This window comes from Nerophis ophidion, linkage group LG01 (genome assembly GCF_033978795.1).
Source record: "Nerophis ophidion isolate RoL-2023_Sa linkage group LG01, RoL_Noph_v1.0, whole genome shotgun sequence".
In the NCBI taxonomy this organism is placed as follows: Eukaryota; Metazoa; Chordata; class Actinopteri; order Syngnathiformes; family Syngnathidae; genus Nerophis; species Nerophis ophidion.
In genome coordinates, this window is record NC_084611.1 from 10,132,854 (window position 1) to 10,154,314 (window position 21,461).

Sequence of the window (21,461 nt, forward strand, 5' to 3'; positions counted from 1 at the left end):
GTGGGTCTAACATAAGAGTGAAAGTCCAGACCAAAGTGGATTCAACATAATATTGTGAAAGTCCAGTCCATAGTGGATCTAACATAATACTGTGAAAATCCAGTCCATAGTGGATCTAGCCTAATATTGTTAAAGTCCAGTCCATAGTGGATCCTACATAATATTGTCAAAGTCCAGTCCATAGTGGGTCTAACATAATAGTGAGAGTCCAGTCCATAGTGGATTTAACATAATACTGTGAAAATCCAGTCCATAGTGGACCTAGCCTAATATTGTTAAAGTCCAGACCATAGCGGATCCTACATAATATTGTCAAAGTCCAGTCCATAGTGGTTTTAACATAATAGTGAGAGTCCAGTCCATAGTGGATCTAACATAATATTGTGAAAGTCCAGTCCATAGTCGGTCTAACATAATATTGTGAAAGTCCAGTCCATAGTGGATCTAACATAATACTGTGAAAATCCAGTCCATAGTGGATCTAGCCTAATATTGTTAAAGTCCAGTCCATAGTGGATCCTACATAATATTGTCAAAGTCCAGTCCATAGTGGGTCTAACATAATAGTGAGAGTACAGTCCATAGTGGATCTAACATAATAGTGTGAAAGTCCAGTCCATAGTGGGTCTAACATAATATTGTGAAAGTCCAGTCCATAGTGGATCTAACATAATATTGTGAAAGTCCAGTCCATATTGGGTCTAACATAAGAGTGAAAGTCCAGACCAAAGTAGATTTAACATAATATTGTGAAAGTCCAGTCCATAGTGGATCTAACATAATACCTTGAAAATCCAGTCCATAGTGGATCTAGCCTAATATTGTTAAAGTCCAGTCCATAGTGGATCCTACATAATATTGTCAAAGTCCAGTCCATAGTGGGTCTAACATAATAGTGAGAGTACAGTCCATAGTGGATCTAACATAATAGTGTGAAAGTCCAGTCCATAGTGGGTCTAACATAATATTGTGAAAGTCCAGTCCATAGTGGATCTAACATAATATTGTGAAAGTCCAGTTCAAAGTGGATCTAACATAATATTGTGAAAGTCCAGCCCATAGTGGATCTAACTTAATAGTGAGAGTCCAGTCCATAGTGGATCTAACATAATAGTGAGAGTCCAGTCCATAGTGGATCTAACATAATATTGTGAAAGTCCAGTCCATAGTGGATCCAGCTTAATATTCTTAAAGTCCAGTCCATAGTGGATCTAGCCTAATATTGTTAAAGTCCAGTCCATAGTGGATCCTACATAATATTGTCAAAGTCCAGTCCATAGTGGGTCTAACATAATAGTGAGAGTCCAGTCCATAGTGGATTTAACATAATACTGTGAAAATCCAGTCCATAGTGGACCTAGCCTAATATTGTTAAAGTCCAGACCATAGCGGATCCTACATAATATTGTCAAAGTCCAGTCCATAGTGGTTCTAACATAATAGTGAGAGTCCAGTCCATAGTGGATCTAACATAATATTGTGAAAGTCCAGTCCATAGTCGGTCTAACATAATATTGTGAAAGTCCAGTCCATAGTGGATCTAACATAATACTGTGAAAATCCAGTCCATAGTGGATCTAGCCTAATATTGTTAAAGTCCAGTCCATAGTGGATCCTACATAATATTGTCAAAGTCCAGTCCATAGTGGGTCTAACATAATAGTGAGAGTACAGTCCATAGTGGGTCTAACATAATATTGTGAAAGTCCAGTCCATAGTGGGTCTAACATAATATTGTGAAAGTCCAGTCCATAGTGGATCTAACATAATATTGTGAAAGTCCAGTCCATAGTGTATCTAACTTAATAGTGAGAGTCCAGTCCATAGTGGATCTAACATAATAGTCAGAGTCCAGTCCATAGTGGATCTAACATAATATTGTGAAAGTCCAGTCCATAGTGGATCTAGCTTAATATTCTTAAAGTCCAGTCCATAGTGGATCCTACATAATATTGTCAAAGTCCAGTCCATAGTGGGTGTAACATAATATTGTGAAAGTCCAGTCCATAGTGGGTCTAACATAATATTGTGAACGTCCAGTTCAAAGTGGATCTAACATACCACATCTGCTGTCCTCTCCAAAGTTTCTCATTGTCATCCCACTGGGTTGAGTTTTTCCTTACCCTGACCTGGGATCTGAACCGAGGATGTCGTTGTGGCTTGTGCAGCCCTTTGAGACACTTGCGATTTAGGGCTATATAAATAAATTGATTGACTGAATGTTTCACACTGGTTTGGACTGTGCATGTGTACCCAATGATACGTCCAGTGAGTATTTCACAAGCTTGAAGGAGCTTTTTTTTTTCAGCGAAGTCGTGAATATTAATGAACTTTTCACCTTGCCTCCGCAGCGGAGAAGTCCCCTTCCTTTCTTGAGCGACACACCTCGTGCTGAGCAGCTCCGCTACTACAAGGCCAACTGCTTGTCCAGGTGAGAGATTCACTCCGTCATCCATCTTACACATCACAATCACGACCAGAGAACTCTTTATTGGCCACACAAGGAATGTCTTTGTTCCACGTAAGCAGTAAATATTAAGGATGAACTAATAAGTAATAAGTGCAAGGCTGATAAGGGTGCAGTTTCAGAGCAAAAGCCAAAAGCATGAGTCAGTCAGGAGGAAGGAGTTTGAACAGTTTCTGACCAGGGTGTGACGGCTCCTGACCCCGGACAGGAATAAGTGCTGGATAGGGGGGGGGTGGACATCAAAGATCTTTTCTGCAGTCCTAATTGTGTTTGACAGCATTGACTGGCATTGTATTGCATATCAACTTTGCTGTATCAATCAATCAATGTTTATTTATATAGCCCCAAATCACAAATGTCTCAAAGGACTGCACAAATCATTACGACTACAACATCCTCGGAAGAACCCACAAAAGGGCAAGGAAAACTCACACCCAGTGGGCAGGGAGAATTCACATCCAGTGGGACGCCAGTGACAATGCTGACTATGAGAAACCTTGGAGAGGACCTCAGATGTGGGCAACCCCCCCGCCCTCTAGGGGACCGAAAGCAATGGATGTCGAGCGGGTCTAACATAATACTGTGAAAGTTCAATCCATAGTGGCTCCAACACAGCCGCGAGAGTTCAGTTCAAGCAGATCCAAGACAGCAGCGAGAGTCCCGTCCACAGGAAACCATCTCAAGCGGATCAGCAGCGTAGAGATGTCCCCAACCGATACAGGCGAGCGGTCCATCCTGGGTACCGACGAGCGGTCCATCCTGGGTCTCGACTCTGGACAGCCAGTACTTCATCCATGGTCATCGGACCGGACCCCCTCCACAAGGGAGGGGGGGACATAGGAGAAAGAAAAGAAGCGGCAGATCAACTGGTCTAAAAAGGAGGTCTATTTAAAGGCTAGAGTATACAGATGTGTTTTACTTTTGCTTCTACTGAGGTAGCACCTCGAACTGTTACCGGGAGGGCATTCCAGAGTACTGGAGCCCGAACGGAAAACGCTCTATAGCCCGCAGACTTTTTTTGGGCTCTAGGAATCACTAATAAGCCGGAGTCTTTTGAACGCAGATTTCTTGCCGGGACATATGGTACAATACAATCGGCAAGATAGGCTGGAGCTAGACCGTGTAGTATTTTATACGTAAGTAGTAAAACCTTAAAGTGCACAGGAAGCCAGTGCAGGTGAGCCAGTACAGGTGTAATGTGATCAAACTTTCTTGTTCTTGTCAAAAGTCTAGCAGCCGCATTTTGTACCAACTGTAATCTTTTAATGCTAGACATGGGGAGACCCGAAAATAATACGTTACAGTAATCGAGGCGAGACGTAACAAACGCATGGATAATGATCTCAGCGTCTTTAGTGGACAAAATGGAGCGAATTTTTGCGATATTACGGAGATGAAAGAAGGCCGTTTTAGTAACGCTTTTAATGTGTGACTCAAAGGAGAGAGTTGGGTCGAAGATAATACCCAGATTTTTTACAGAGTCACCTTGTTTTATTATTTGGTTGTCAAATGTTAAAGTTGTATTATTAAATAGAGGTCGGTGTCTAGCAGGACCGATAATCAGCATTTCCGTTTTTTTGGCATTAAGTTGCAAAAAGTTAGCGGACATCCATTGTTTAATTTCATTAAGACACGCTTCCAACTGACTACAATCCGGCGTGTTGGTCAGCTTTGGGGGCATGTAGAGTTGGGTGTCATCAGCATAACAGTGAAAGCTAATACCGTATTCCAACTCATATGGAAACCCCGTTTCCATATGAGTTGGGAAATTGTGTTAGATCAGGGGTGCCCATTACGTCGATCGCGAGCTACCAGTCGACCGCGGGGGGTGTGTCAGTCCATCTCCAGCCAGGCTTTTTAAAAAAAATAGACCTAAAAATTAGTGATCATCAATTTTCACCAAGACGTGACTTAAATGACATTCACGGTACCGGAGGGTCTTGTGAGATGACGCTGGCTGCTGCAAGATCATTATTATGAAAATATGACCGAGAGGAAGGCGAGAAACACGTTTTTATTTTCAACAGACTCTCGCGCCGTACCTTCCGTCAAAACTCTAAAGGCCGACTGCACATTTCCTATCTTCACAATAAAAGCCCTGCTTCATGCTGCCTGCGCTAACTAAATACGGAGTCTCGGAAAACTGGCGTGCACAAGCGATCCCTCAGAAAAGCTGGCGTGCACATGCTTTCCGAGACTCTTATTTTGTTAGCGCAGGCAGCGTGAAGCAGGGCTTTTATTGTGAATACAGGAAATGTGCAGTCGGCCTTTAGAGTTTTGACGGAAGGGACGGCGCGGAAGTCTGTGGAAATAAAAAGTGTTTCTCGCCTTCCTCCCTGTCATTTTTTCATAATATCAATCAATCAATCAATGTTTACTTATATAGCCCTAAATCACTAGTGTCTCAAAGGGCTGCACAAACCACTACGACATCCTCGGTAGGCCCACATAAGGGCAAGGAAAACTCACACCCAGTGGGACGTTGGTGACAATGATGACTAAGAACCTTGGAGAGGAGGAAAGCAATGGATGTCGAGCGGGTCTAACATAATACTGTGAAAGTTCAATCCATAATGGATCCAACACAGTCGCGAGAGTCCAGTCCAAAGCGGATCCAACACAGCAGCGAGAGTCCCGTTCACAGCGGAGCCAGCAGGAAACCATCCCAAGCGGAGGCGGATCAGCAGCGCAGAGATGTCCCCAGCCGATACACAGGCAAGCAGTACATGGCCACCGGATCGGACCTGGACCCCCTCCACAAGGGAGAGTGGGACATAGGAGAAAAAGGAAAGAAACGGCAGATCAACTGGTCTAAAAAGGAGGTCTATTTAAAAGCCAGAGTACACAAATGAGTTTTAAATGCTTCTACTGCGGTAGCATCTCGAACTGTTACCGGGAGGGCATTCCAGAGTACTGGAGCCCGAAACGAAAAAGCTCTACTGTAGTAGAATATACTTTAACTATTGTACTGTAAGTGTTAATCACAGTGATACTGTTACTGTCATTCAGTAACACAATGTAACTGTAGTGTAATATACTTTGTACGGTAATACACTGTAAGTGTTAATCCTAGTAATAGTAAATAGCAGTGTTGCGTAATGACACATTCTTAGCATGGTTTTAGAAACAGTAAAAGGGAAGACATATTCAAGTACAAAACTCATAAATAGTGACACAATTACGTGAAGATTTTGCTCATAACGATCTTCGCAGTTGGTAAAAACACACCGATAGAGCCAGCTTGTTAGCGTTAGCAATGCTAGCCAAACTACGAGTTGCTGGTGTGTTTATAAATGTCTTTATATAGTTAACGATTGCATGTAAACATATGAATAAAAACATTGCTTGGAATATTTTACGCTTCATAATGCGCCACACATTTTCGACGGGAGACAGGTCTGGACTGCAGGCGGGCCAGGAAAGTACCCGCAGTCTTTTACTATGAAGCCACGCTGTTCTAACACGTGGCTTGGCATTGTTTCGCTGAAATAAGCAGGGGCGTCCATGATAACGTTGCTTAAATGGCAGCATATGTTGTTCCAAAACCTGTATGTACCTTTCAGCATTTATGGTGCCTTCACAGATGTGTAAATTACCCAATGCCTTGGGCACTAATGCACCCCCATACCATCACACATGCTGGCTTTTCAACTCTGCGTCGATAACAGTCGCTTCCCCTTCGGTCCGGATGACACGATGTCGAATATTTCCAAAAACAATTTGAAATGTGGACTCGTCAGACCACAGAACACTTTTCCACTTTGCATCAGTCCATCTTAGATGATCTCGGGGCCAGAGAAGCCGGCGGCGTTTCTGGATGTTGTTGATAAATGGCTTTCACTTTGCAAAGTCGAGCTTTAACTTGCACTTACAGATGTAGCGACCAACTGTATTTAGTTACAGTGGTTTTCTGAAATGTTCCTGAGCCGATGTGGTGATATCCTTTAAAGATTGATGTCGGTTTTTGATACAGTGCCATCTGTGGGAGCGAAAGTCACAGTCATTCAATGTGAGTTTCCGGCCATGCCGCTTACGTGGAGTGATTTCTCCAGATTCTCTGAACCTTTTGATGGTGTTATGGACCGTAGATGTTGAAATCCCTAAATTTGAGAAAAGTTGTTCTTAAATTGTTTGACTATTTGCTCACGCAGTTGTGGACAAAGGGGTGTACCTCACCCCGTCCTTTCTTGTGAAAGACTGAGCATTTTTTGGAAAGCTGTTTTTATACCCAATCATGGCACCCACCTGTTCCCAATTAGCCTGCACGCCTGTGGGATGTTCCAAATAAGTGTTTGATGAGCATTCCTCAACTTTATCAGTATTTATTGCCACCTTTCCCAACTTCTTTGTCACGTGTTGCTGGCATCAAATTCTAACGTTAATGATTATACGCAATTTTTTTTTTTTTTGGGCATTAAAAAGGAAGGTTCTAAGTGTAGCTTGTTTTTTTTATGTTGATTTAATAATTTAAAAAAATAAATAAATAATGATAATAATTAGAATAAAAATCTTCTTCAGCTGCGGCCCGGTGGTTGGGGACCACTTGTATAGAAGATTTTTCTGTAGAAAATTAACATTTTGTTGTGGTTTTAACATTTAATGTTTTAAAGCCTTGGTCCCTAACCTTTTTGTATCCGCGGACCGGTCAATGCTTAATCATTTGTCCCGTGGCCCGGGGGAGGGGGGGGTCCTTTTTTTTTTTTCTTCTTTGTCATAAAAAAGGGACGTTTTTGTCATGAAAAAGGGAGGTTTTTGTGGTTTTTGCACTAATTGTAAATGTATATTGTGTTTTTTATGTTGGTATAATAATTTAAAAAAATAAATAAATAATGATAATAATTAGAAAAAAAATCGTCTTCAGCCCGGTACCAATCGAGATGCGGCCCGGTGGTTGGGGACCACTTGTATAGAAGATTTTTCTGTAGAAAATTAACATTTTGTTGTGGTTTTAACATTTAATGTTTTAAACCAGTGGTCCCTAACCTTTTTGTATCCGCGGACCGGTCAACACTTAATAATTTGTCCCGCGGCCCGGGGGATGTGGGGGTCCTTTTTTTTTTTTCTTCTTTGTCATAAAAAAGGGACGTTTTTGTCATGAAAAGGGGAGTTTTTTTTGGTTTTTGCACTAATTGTAGGTGTATATTGTATTTTTTATGTTGATTTAATAATTTAAAAAAATAAATAAATAATGATAATAATTAGAAAAAAAATCTTCTTCAGCCCGGTACCAATCGAGCTGCGGCCCGGTGGTTGGGGACCACTTGTATAGAAGATTTTTCTGTAGAAAATTAACATTTTGTTGTGGTTTTAACATTTAATGTTTTAAACCAGTGGTCCCCAACCTTTTTGTATCCGCGGACCGGTCAACGCTTAATAATTTGTCCCGCGGCCCGGGGGAGGTCCTTTTTTTTTCTTTCTTCTTTGTCATAAAAAAGGGACGTTTTTGTCATGAAAAAGGGAGGTTTTTGTGGTTTTTGCACTAATTGTAAATGTATATTGTGTTTTTTATGTTGATATAATAATTAAAAAAAATAAATAAATAATGATAATAATTAGAAAAAAATTTTTCTTCAGCCCGGTACCAATCGAGCTGCGGCCCGGTGGTTGGGGACCACTTGTATAGGAGATTTTTCTGTAGAAAATTAACATTTTGTTGTGGTTTTAACATTTAATGTTTTAAACCAGTGGTCCCTAACCTTTTTGTATCCGCGGACCGGTCAACGCTTAATAATTTGTCCCGCGGCCCGGGGGAGGTCCTTTTTTTTTCTTTCTTCTTTGTCATAAAAAAGGGACGTTTTTGTCATGAAAAAGGGAAGTTTTTGTGGTTTTTGCACTAATTGTAAGTGTATATTGTGTTTTTTATGCTGATTTAATAATTTAAAAAAATAAATAAATAATGATAATAATTAGAAAAAAAATCTTCTTCAGCCCGGTACCAATCGAGCTGCGGCCCGGTGGTTGGGGACCACTTGTATAGAAGATTTTTCTGTAGAAAATTAACATTTTGTTGTGGTTTTAACATTTAATGTTTTAAACCAGTGGTCCCTAACCTTTTTGTATCCGCGGACCGGTCAACACTTAATAATTTGTCCCGCGGCCCGGGGGATGTGGGGGTCCTTTTTTTTTTTTCTTCTTTGTCATAAAAAAGGGACGTTTTTGTCATGAAAAGGGGAGTTTTTTTTGGTTTTTGCACTAATTGTAGGTGTATATTGTATTTTTTATGTTGATTTAATAATTTAAAAAAATAAATAAATAATGATAATAATTAGAAAAAAAATCTTCTTCAGCCCGGTACCAATCGAGCTGCGGCCCGGTGGTTGGGGACCACTTGTATAGAAGATTTTTCTGTAGAAAATTAACATTTTGTTGTGGTTTTAACATTTAATGTTTTAAACCAGTGGTCCCCAACCTTTTTGTATCCGCGGACCGGTCAACGCTTAATAATTTGTCCCGCGGCCCGGGGGAGGTCCTTTTTTTTTCTTTCTTCTTTGTCATAAAAAAGGGACGTTTTTGTCATGAAAAAGGGAGGTTTTTGTGGTTTTTGCACTAATTGTAAATGTATATTGTGTTTTTTATGTTGATATAATAATTAAAAAAAATAAATAAATAATGATAATAATTAGAAAAAAAATTTTCTTCAGCCCGGTACCAATCGAGCTGCGGCCCGGTGGTTGGGGACCACTTGTATAGGAGATTTTTCTGTAGAAAATTAACATTTTGTTGTGGTTTTAACATTTAATGTTTTAAACCAGTGGTCCCTAACCTTTTTGTATCCGCGGACCGGTCAACGCTTAATAATTTGTCCCGCGGCCCGGGGGAGGTCCTTTTTTTTTCTTTCTTCTTTGTCATAAAAAAGGGACGTTTTTGTCATGAAAAAGGGAAGTTTTTGTGGTTTTTGCACTAATTGTAAGTGTATATTGTGTTTTTTATGCTGATTTAATAATTTAAAAAAATAAATAAATAATGATAATAATTAGAAAAAAAATCTTCTTCAGCCCGGTACCAATCGAGCTGCGGCCCGGTGGTTGGGGACCACTTGTATAGAAGATTTTTCTGTAGAAAATTAACATTTTGTTGTGGTTTTAACATTTAATGTTTTAAACCAGTGGTCCCTAACCTTTTTGTATCCGCGGACCGGTCAACACTTAATAATTTGTCCCGCGGCCCGGGGGATGTGGGGGTCCTTTTTTTTTTTTCTTCTTTGTCATAAAAAAGGGACGTTTTTGTCATGAAAAGGGGAGTTTTTTTTGGTTTTTGCACTAATTGTAGGTGTATATTGTATTTTTTATGTTGATTTAATAATTTAAAAAAATAAATAAATAATGATAATAATTAGAAAAAAAATCTTCTTCAGCCCGGTACCAATCGAGCTGCGGCCCGGTGGTTGGGGACCACTTGTATAGAAGATTTTTCTGTAGAAAATTAACATTTTGTTGTGGTTTTAACATTTAATGTTTTAAACCAGTGGTCCCCAACCTTTTTGTATCCGCGGACCGGTCAACGCTTAATAATTTGTCCCGCGGCCCGGGGGAGGTCCTTTTTTTTTCTTTCTTCTTTGTCATAAAAAAGGGACGTTTTTGTCATGAAAAAGGGAGGTTTTTGTGGTTTTTGCACTAATTGTAAATGTATATTGTGTTTTTTATGTTGATATAATAATTAAAAAAAATAAATAAATAATGATAATAATTAGAAAAAAAATTTTCTTCAGCCCGGTACCAATCGAGCTGCGGCCCGGTGGTTGGGGACCACTTGTATAGGAGATTTTTCTGTAGAAAATTAACATTTTGTTGTGGTTTTAACATTTAATGTTTTAAACCAGTGGTCCCTAACCTTTTTGTATCCGCGGACCGGTCAACGCTTAATAATTTGTCCCGCGGCCCGGGGGAGGTCCTTTTTTTTTCTTTCTTCTTTGTCATAAAAAAGGGACGTTTTTGTCATGAAAAAGGGAAGTTTTTGTGGTTTTTGCACTAATTGTAAGTGTATATTGTGTTTTTTATGCTGATTTAATAATTTAAAAAAATAAATAAATAATGATAATAATTTGAAAAAAAATCTTCTTCAGCCCGGTACCAATCGAGCTGCGGCCCGGTGGTTGGGGACCACTTGTATAGAAGATTTTTCTGTAGAAAATTAACATTTTGTTGTGGTTTTAACATTTAATGTTTTAAACCAGTGGTCCCTAACCTTTTTGTAGCCACGGACCGGTCAACGCTTAATAATTTGTCCCGCGGCCCGGGGGAGGTCCTTTTTTTTTTTTGTCTTCATTGTCATAAAAAAGGGACGTTTTTGTCATGAAAAAGGGAGTTTTTTGTGGTTTTTGCACTAATTGTAAGTGTATATTGTGTTTTTTATTTTGATTTAATAATTTAAAAAATAAATAAATAATGATAATAATTAGAAAAAAAATCTTCTTCAGCCCGGTACCAATCGAGCTGCGGCCCGGTGGTTGGGGATAACTTGTATAGAAGATTTTTCTGTAGAAAATTAACATTTTGTTGTGGTCTTAACATTTAATGTTGTAAACCAGTGGTCCCCAACCTTTTTGTATCTGCGGACCGGTCAACGCTTAATAATTTGTCCCGCGGCCCGGGGGAGGTCCTTTTTTTTTTTTCTTCTCTGTCATAAAAAAGGGACGTTTTTGTCATGAAAAAGGGAGGTTTTTGTGGTTTTTGCACTAATTGTAAGTGTATATTGTGTTTTTTATGTTGATTTAATAATAATTAAAAAAAAAATAATAATAATAATAATTAGAAAAAAAATATTCTTCAGCCCGGTACCAATCGAGCTGCGGCCCGGTGGTTGGGGACCACTTGTATAGAAGATTTTTCTGTAGAAAATTAACATTTTGTTGTGGTTTTAACATTTAATGTTTTAAACCAGTGGTCCCCAACCTTTTTGTATCTGCGGACCGGGCAACGCTTAATAATTTGTCCCGCGGCCCGGGGGAACGAGGGGGTCCTTTTTTTTTTCTTCTTCTTTGTCATAAAAAAGGGACGTTTTTGTCATGAAAAAGGGAGGTTTTTGTGGTTTTTGCTCTAATTGTAAGTGTATATTGTGTTTTTTATGTTGATATAATAATTTAAAAAAATAAATAAATAATGATAATAATTTGAAAAAAAATCTTCTTCAGCCCGGTACCAATCGAGCTGCGGCCCGGTGGTTGGGGACCACTTGTATAGGAGATTTTTCTGTAGAAAATTAACATTTTGTTGTGGTTTTAACATTTAATGTTTTAAACCAGTGGTCCCTAACCTTTTTGTACCCGCGGACTGGTCAACACTTAATAATTTGTCCCGCGGCCCGGGGGATGTGGGGGTCCTTTTTTTTTTTTCTTCTTTGTCATAAAAAAGGGACGTTTTTGTCATGAAAAAGGGAGGTTTTTGTGGTTTTTGCTCTAATTGTAAGTGTATATTGTGTTTTTTATGGTGATTTAATAATTTTTTATAAAAAATTCTTCCGCGGCCCGGTACCATTGGGGACCACTGTTTTAAACACCATTTTTTTTAGCTATGGGCCACATGGGCAATCGCCGACTGGGGGGGTAAAAGAATCCACATCATGTCAAAGCACAGAATGTGTGTCAGATAGCACATCCTCTACTCACACCAAGGTGGGGTCTTGCATCTCCAAGACCGCCCCCAAACCTCCGATGATGACCACATCAGATTCGTGCAGGAGGTCGCACTCCTCCATCTGCTCCGTCCCACAGAGCGGATTAAAGCCTCGCCATGGAGAGACCTGTGGGGGGAAAAAAAAAGAAGCAGCTGCGCTTATGAGACGTCCGTCATGTCCAATAAACACGTCTTTGCGTGTCGGGGCTGTCTTCATTGGACACCTGCAAAAACGTCCCCCAGCTCATCCCTCTCGCCAGCAGAGCGTGATGAGGTGACGTCACGCTGACATGGCGACTAATCCCGTCCCGCTAAGACACCGGCACAACTGTTTGTGCTCACATGACCTCACACACCATCGGAGAAGATGCTCTGTGGTGTGTGGTCATCACTGCCGTGGTCAAAAACCCTAGCAGTAGCAATTGTGGCTGTGGGCAACCCTTTATTTACACTAATCGAGGACAAAAACATAACGTTAAAATGAAAAATATTCATCAAAGATTGTCAATATGACAGGAGTGCCCTGCTGTTTCAAATAATCTACTGCAAAAAAAGCTCATTGAAGTTCTTCTAAATGACAGGAGCGCTTTGATGTTTTTGGGGACCTAATTCGAAAAAGCTAGTCAAAGATCGTCTACATGACAAGAGAGCTTTGATGTTTGTCAAAGATCGTCTATATGACAGGAGCGCTTTGATGTTTTTGGGGACCTAATTTGAAAAAGCTAGTCAAAGATCGTCTATATGACAGGAGAGCTTTGATGTTTTTGGGGACCTAATTCGAAAAAGCTAGTCAAAGATCGTCTATATGACAAGAGAGCTTTGATGTTTGTCAAAGATCGTCTATATGACAGGAGCGCTTTGATGTTTTTGGGGACCTAATTCGAAAAAGTTAGTCAAAGATCGTCTATATGACAGGAGAGCTTTGATGTTTTTGGGGACCTAATTCGAAAAAGCTAGTCAAAGATCGTCTATATGACAAGAGAGCTTTGATGTTTGTCAAAGATCGTCTATATGACAGGAGCGCTTTGATGTTTTTGGGGACCTAATTCGAAAAAGTTAGTCAAAGATCGTCTATATGACAGGAGAGCTTTGATGTTTTTGGGGACTTAATTCGAAAAAGTTAGTCAAAGATCGTCTGTATGACAGGAGAGCTTTGATGTTTTTGGGGACCTAATTCGAAAAAGCTAGTCAAAGATCGTCTACATGACAAGAGAGCTTGGATGTTTGTCAAAGATCGTCTATATGACAGGAGCGCTTTGATGTTTTTGGGGACCTAATTCGAAAAAGCTAGTCAAAGATCGTCTATATGACAGGAGCGCTTTGATGTTTTTGGGGACCTAATTCGAAAAAGCTAGTCAAAGATCGTGTACATGACAAGAGAGCTTTGATGTTTGTCAAAGATCGTCTATATGACAGGAGCGCTTTGATGTTTTTGGGGACCTAATTTGAAAAAGCTAGTCAAAGATCGTCTATATGACAGGAGAGCTTTGATGTTTTTGGGGACCTAATTCGAAAAAGCTAGTCAAAGATCGTCTATATGACAAGAGAGCTTTGATGTTTGTCAAAGATCGTCTATATGACAGGAGAGCTTTGAGGTTTTTAGGGACCTAATTCGAAATAGCTAGTCAAAGATCGTCTGTATAATAGGAGAGCTTTGATATTTATGGGAACCTCATTCGAAAAAACTAGTCAAAGATCGTCTATATGACAGGAGAGCTTTGAGGTTTTTAGGGACCTAATTCGAAATAGCTAGTCAAAGATCGTCTGTATAATAGGAGAGCTTTGATATTTATGGGAACCTCATTCGAAAAAGCTAGTCAAAGATCGTCCATTTGACAGGAGTGCTTTGATATTTTCGAGGACCTAATTCGAAAAAACTTGTCAAAGATCATCTGTACTATAGGTGCACTTTGATATTTTTGGGTATATCAATCGAAAAAGCTAGTCAAAGATCGTCTATACGACAGGAGCGCTTTGATGTTTTTGGGGACTTAATTCGAAAAAGCTAGTCAAAGATCGTCTATATGACAAGAGAGCTTTGATGTTTGTCAAAGATCGTCTATATGACAGGAGCGCTTTGATGTTTTTGGGGACTTAATTCGAAAAAGCTAGTCAAAGATCGTCTATATGACAAGAGGGCTTTGATGTTTTTGGGAACCTAATTCGAAATAGCTAGTGAAAGATCGTCTGTACATTAGGAGAGCTTTGATATTTATGGGAACCTCATTCGGAAAAGCTAGTCAAAGATCATCCATTTGACAGGAGGGCTTTGATATTTCTGAGGACCTAATTCGAAAAAACTCGTCAAAGATCATCCGTACTATAGGTGCACTTTGATATTTTTGGGTACGTCAATCGAAAAAGCTAGTCAAAGATCGTCTATATGACAGGAGCGCTTTGATGTTTTTGGGGACCTAATTCGAAAAACCTATTTAAAGATCGTCTGTACATTAGGAGCGCTTTGATATTTATGCTAGTCAAAGATCGTCCATTTGACAGGAGTGTTTTGATATTTTTGAGGACCTAATTCGAAAAAACTTGTCAAAGATCATCCGTACTATAGGTGCACTTTGATATTTTTGGGTGTATCAATCGAAAAAGCTAGTCAAAAGATCGTCTATATGACAGGAGCGCTTTGATGTTTTTGGGGACCTAATTCGAAAAAGCTAGTCAAAGATCATCTGTACTTTAGGAGCGCTTTGATATTGATGGGAACCTCATTCGAAAAAGCTAGTCAAAGATCGTCCATTTGACAGGAGTGCTTTGATATTTTTGAGGACCTAATTCGAAAAAAAATTGTCAAAGATCATCTGTACTATAGGTGCACTTTGATATTTTTGGGTACCTCAATCGAAAACGCTATTCAAAGATCGTCTATATGACAGGAGCGCTTTGATGTTTTTGGGAACCTAATTCGAAATAGCTAGTCAAAGATCGACTGTACATTAGGAGCGCTTTGATATTTATGGGAACCTCATTCGGAAAAGCTAGTCAAAGATCGTCCATTTGACAGGAGGGCTTTGATATTTCTGAGGACCTAATTCAAAAAAACTCGTCAAAGATCATCCGTACTATAGGTGCACTTTGATATTTTTGGGTACGTCAATCGAAAAAGCTAGTCAAAGATCGTCTATATGACAGGAGCGCTTTGATGTTTTTGGGGACCTAATTCGAAAAACCTATTTAAAGATCGTCTGTACATTAGGAGCACTTTGATATTTATGCTAGTCAAAGATCGTCCATTTGACAGGAGTGTTTTGATATTTTTGAGGACCTAATTCGAAAAAACTCGTCAAAGATCATCTGTACTATAGGTGCACTTTGATATTTTTGGGTACGTCAATCGAAAAAGCTAGTCAAAGATCGTCTATATGACAGGAGCGCTTTGATGTTTTTGGGGACCTAATTCGAAATAGCTAGTCAAAGATCGTCTATATGACAGGAGGGCTTTGATGTTTTTGGGGACCTAATTCGAAATAGCTAGTGAAAGATCGTCTATATGACAGGAGGGCTTTGATGTTTTTGGGGACCTAATTCGAAATAGCTAGTCAAAGATCGTCTATATGACAGGAGGGCTTTGATGTTTTTGGGGACCTAATTCGAAATAGCTAGTCAAAGATCGTCTATATGACAGGAGCGCTTTGATGTTTTTAGGGACCTAATTCGAAAAAGCTAGTCAAAGATCGTCTATATGACAGGAGGGCTTTGATGTTTTTAGGGACCTAATTCGAAATAGCTAGTGAAAGATCGTCTGTATAATAGGAGAGCTTTGATATTTATGGGAACCTCATTCGAAAAAGCTAGTCAAAGATCATCCATTTGACAGGAGTGCTTTGATATTTTTGAGGACCTAATTCGAAAAAAAATTGTCAAAGATCATCTGTACTATAGGTGCACTTTGATATTTTTGGGTACCTCAATCGAAAACGCTGGTCAAAAATCGTCTATAAGACAGGAGCGCTTTGATGTTTTTGGGGACCTAATTTGAAAAAGCTAGTCAAAGATCGTCTATTTGACAGGAGTGCTTTGATATTTTTGAGGACCGATTTCGAAAAAACTTGTCAAAGATTATCTGTACTATAGGTGCACTTTGATATTTTTGGGTACCTCAATCGAAAAAGCTAGTCAAAGATCGTCTATATGACAGGAGGGCTTAGATGTTTTTAGGGACCTAATTCGAAAAAACTTGTCAAAGATCATCTGTACTATAGGTGCACTTTGATATTTTTGGGTACCTCAATCGAAAAAGCTAGTCAAAGATCGTCTATATGACAGGAGGACTTAGATGTTTTTAGGGACCTAATTCGAAAAAGCTAGTCAAAGATCGTCTATATGACAGGAGGGCTTTGATGTTTTTGGGGACCTAATTCGAAATAGCTAGTGAAAGATCGTCTATATGACAGGAGGGCTCTGATGTTTTTGGGGACCTAATTCGAAATAGCTAGTGAAAGATCGTCTGTATAATAGGAGAGCTTTGATATTTATGGGAACCTCATTCGAAAAAGCTAGTCAAAGATCGTCTATATGACAGGAGAGCTGTGATGTTTTTAGGGACCTAATTCGAAAAAGCTCATCGAAGTTCTTCTAAATGACAGGAGCGCTTTGATGTTTTTGGGAACCTAATTCGAAAAAGCTAGTCAAAGATCGTCTATATGACAGGAGAGCTTTGATGTTTTTGGGGACCTAATTCGAAAAAGCTAGTCAAAGATCGTCTGTACATTAGGAGCGCTTTGATATTTATGGGAACCTCATTCGGAAAAGCTAGTCAAAGATCGTCCATTTGACAGGAGGGCTTTGATATTTCTGAGGACCTAATTCGAAAAAACTCGTCAAAGATCATCCGTACTATAGGTGCACTTTGATATTTTTGGGTACGTCAATCGAAAAAGCTAGTCAAAGATCGTCCATTTGACAGGAGTGCTTTGATATTTTTGAGGACCTAATTCGAAAAACCTATTTAAAGATCGTCTGTACATTAGGAGCGCTTTGATATTTATGCTAGTCAAAGATCGTCCATTTGACAGGAGTGCTTTGATATTTTTGAGGACCTAATTCGAAAAAACTTGTCAAAGATCATCTGTAATATAGGTGCACTTTGATATTTTTGGGTATATCAATCGAAAAAGCTAGTCAAAAGATCGTCTATATGACAGGAGGGCTTTGGTGTTTTTGGGGACCTAATTCGAAAAAGCTAGTCAAAGATCATCTGTACTTTAGGAGCGCTTTGATATTGATGGGAACCTCATTCGAAAAAGCTAGTCAAAGATCGGCCATTTGACGGGAGTGCTTTGATATTTTTGAGGACCTAATTCGAAAAAACTTGTCAAAGATCATCCGTACTATAGGTGCACTTTGATATTTCTGGGTACCTCAATCGAAACAGCTAGTCAAAGATCGTCTATATGACAAGAGGGCTTTGATGTTTTTGGGGACCTAATTCGAAATAGCTAGTGAAAGATCGTCTGTATAATAGGAGAGCTTTGATATTTATGGGAACCTCATTCGAAAAAGCTAGTCAAAGATCATCCATTTGACAGGAGTGCTTTGATATTTTTGAGGACCTAATTCGAAAAAAAATTGTCAAAGATCATCTCTCCTATAGGTGCACTTTGATATTTTTGGGTACCTCAATCGAAAACGCTATTCAAAGATCGTCTATATGACAGGAGAGCTTTGATGTTTTTGGGGACTTAATTCGAAAAAGCTAGTCAAAGATCGTCTATAAGACAGGAGGGCTTTGAGGTTTTTAGGGACCTAATTCGAAATAGCTAGTCAAAGATCGTCTGTATAATAGGAGAGCTTTGATGTTTATGGGAACCTTATTCGAAAAAGCTAGTCAAAATCGTCCATTTGACAGGAGTGCTTTGATATTTTTGAGGACCTAATTTGAAAAAACTTGTCAAAGATCATCTGTACTATAAGTGCACTTTGATATTTTTGGGTACCTCAATCGAAAAAGCTAGTCAAAAATCGTCTATATGACAGTAGAGCTTTGATGTTTTTGGGGACCTAATTCGAAAAAGCTGGTCAAAGATCGTCTATATGAGAGGAGAGCTTTGATGTTTTTAGGGACCTAATTCGAAAAAGCTAGTCAAAGATCGTCTGTACATCAGGAGCGCTTTGATATTTATGGGAACCTCATTCGAAAAAGCTAGTCAAAGATCATCCATTTGACAGGAGTGCTTTGATGTTTTTGAGGACCTAATTTGAAAAAAAATTGTCAAAGATCATCTCTTCTATAGGTGCACTTTGATATTTTTGGGTACCTCAATCGAAAACGCTATTCAAAGATCGTCTGTTTGACAGGAGCGCTTTGATGTTTTTCGGGACCTAATTCGAAAAAGCTAGTCAAAGATCATCCATATGACAGGAGGGATTTGATGTTTTTGAGGACCTAATTTGAAAAAAATTTGTCAAAGATCATCTCTCCTATAGGTGCACTTTGATATTTTTGGGTACCTCAATCGAAAACGCTAGTCAAAGATCGTCTATATAACAGGAGCACTTTGATGTTTTTGGGGACCTAATTTGAAAAAGCTAGTCAAAGTTCGTCTATAAGACAGGAGCGCTTTGTTGTTTTTGGGGAACTAATTCGAAACAACTAGTCAAAGATCGTCTATTTGACAGGAGCCCTTTGACATTTTTGAGGACTTAATTCGAAAAAGCCAGTCAAAGATCGTCTATATGACAGGAGTGCTTTGATATTTTTGGGGAACTGATTTGAAAAAAACTAGTCAAAGATTGTCTGTATATTAGAGCACATTGATATTTTTGAGGACCTAATTCAAAAAAGCTGGTCAAAGATCGTCTAAATGACAGGAGGGTTTTGATGTTTTTAGGGACCTAATTCCAAAAAGCTAGTCAAAGATTATCTACATCATAGGAGCGCTTTGATGTTTTTGGAAACCCAATTCGAAAAAGCCAGTCAAAGATCATCTTAATGACAGGAGTGCTTTGAAGTTTTTGGGGACCTCATTCAAAATAGTCAAAGATTGCCTATATGACAGGAGTGCTTTGCTGTTTTTGGGGACCTAATTCGAAAAAGCTAGTCATAGATCGTCTTTATGACAGGAGCGCTTTGATACTTTTGGAAACCTTATTCGAAAAAGCCAGTCAAAGATCGTCTATACGACAAGACCGCTTTCCTGTTTTTGGGGAACTAATTTGAAAAAACTGGTCAAAGATCGTCTGTACATTAGGTGCATTTTGATCTTTGATCAAAGATTGTCTAAATGACAGGAGCGCTTTGCTGTTTTTGGGGAACCTAATTGGAAAAAGCTAGTCAAAGATTGTCTATATGACAGGAGCGCTTGGATATTTTCGGGGAGCTAATTTGAAAAAAAAAAGAAGTCAGAAATCATTTATACGACAGGAGCGCTTTGATATTTTTGGAAACCTAATTCGAAAAAAGCCAGTCAAAGATCATCTAAACGACAGGAGCGCTTTGCTCTTTTTGGGGAACTAATTCGAAAAAGCTAGTCAAATATCATCTATATGACAGGAGCGCTTTGATATTTTTGGAAACCTAACTCAAAAAAGCAAGTCAAAGCCATGCTGTTGTACCACATGGCTTGGCATTGTCTTGCTGAAATAAGCAGGGGCGTCCATGATAACGTTGCTTGGATGGTAACATATGTTGCCCCAAAACCTGTATGTACCTTTCACAGATGTGTAAGTTACCCATGCCTTGGACACTAATGCACCCCCATACCATCACACATGCTGGCTTTTACACAGTCCGGATGGTTCTTTTCCTCTTTAGTCCAAAGGCCACAACGTCCACAGTTTCCAAAAACAATTTCAATCAATCAATCAATGTTTACTTATATAGCCCTAAATCACTTGTGTCTCAAAGGGCTGCACAAACCACTACGACATCCTCGGTAGGCCCACATAAGGGCAAGGAAAACTCACACCCAGTGGGACGTCGGTGACAATGATGACTATGAGAACCTTGGAGAGGAGGAAAGCAATGGATGTCGAGCGGGTCTAACATGATACTGTGAAAGTTCAATCCATAATGGATCCAACCCAGTCGCGAGAGTCCAGTCCAAAGCGGATCCAACACAGCAGCGAGAGTCCCGTTCACAGCGGAGCCAGCAGGAAACCATCCCAAGCGGAGGCGGATCAGCAGCGCAGTGATGTCCCCAGCCGATGGATTTGTCAGACCACAAAACACTTTTCCACTTTGCATCAGTCTATTTCAGATGAGCTCGGGCCCAGTGAAGCCGGCTGCGTTTCTGGGTGTTGTTGATAAATGGCTTTTGGCTTTGGATAGTAGAGTTTTAACTTGCACTTACAGATGTATATAGATTACCTTTAAGAGTATGTGTACTAAGAGTATATAGGTTGCCTTTCCTTTCAAGACGTGGTGGTGTTCTGCTCAGTTCCAAGCACAAACAGTTCCCACTAAAGTCCTTGATTGTCTGAAAGGGTCCTGCTTGTGTTTCAGCCCAGAGATGCGTCCTCTGAAGCCTGTGCCTCAGATTAGAATCGACATGGACCCAGACGACGCTCATCCCTTCTACTGGAGGAGCCGAGGATCCGAAACCTCTTTGTAGGTGCCCCAAATCCGGAGGGCGGCCCCGGCCTAAAGACCACTATTTTTTTTTTCTGTGTGTCATTTATTCACTCCAATTTTTATTTTTGTAAAAACAAGAAAATCTCCAAATCAATCAATCAATTAATCAACCAATCAATCAATCAACACATGATCTTTTTATTCTCCACCATGCACGGCATGCATCTTTTTTTTTTTGTCCTCTAGCTCCACTTTTCTACGGTACAATCTGGGTCACATTTTCCTGTAGCAGGAAAAGTTGCCGTAGCGCTACCTCTTTAGCACGTGGCGACATGTTGGACGTGCAGAAAATATGGCGTTTTTAGAATTTATTCGTATTGATTTTGCTCCTAATTTTTCTCATATTCACAGCTTTTGTTACTCGTTTAAATTGAAACAACCGATTATTTTTTTGCTTTGTTTTTCAAGAACAAATAATTCTACTTTGCTTTGTGTGCCGATAACTTGTACTTCGTATCATTTTTTTCTTCTGCCGTACGTCTGATTTTCCTCAACTATTAGATTAAAATAAATGTTACCCAAGTGGCTTATAAGAGGCTTATATATATATATATATATATATATATATATATGCATATATAAATTATATATGCATATATATATATATGTGTATGTGTATATATGTATGTATATAAACCCACACACACATATATATATATATATGCATATATATATACATATATATATATATATGCATATGTATGTATAAATATGTGTATATGTATGTATGTATATATATATGCATGTATGTATATAAATGTATGTATATACATATATATGTATGTTAATATATACATATATA

General features: G+C 39.2%; 1 protein-coding gene across 6 annotated transcripts in view; it reads left to right on the top strand.

The window, feature by feature from the left end:
- Positions 1-21,102, top strand: part of slc4a4a (solute carrier family 4 member 4a) — a 245,522-nt gene extending 224,420 nt beyond the window's left edge. For all 6 annotated transcript variants that reach the window (XM_061895893.1, XM_061895903.1, XM_061895921.1 and 3 more), the window contains 2 exons: positions 2,352-2,431; positions 20,531-21,102. In XM_061895893.1, the coding sequence (XP_061751877.1) occupies positions 2,352-2,431; positions 20,531-20,639 (189 nt within the window). In that variant the 3' untranslated portion in view covers positions 20,640-21,102. The remainder of the gene's footprint in view (positions 1-2,351; positions 2,432-20,530) is intronic.
- The last annotated feature ends 359 nt before the right edge of the window (positions 21,103-21,461 follow it).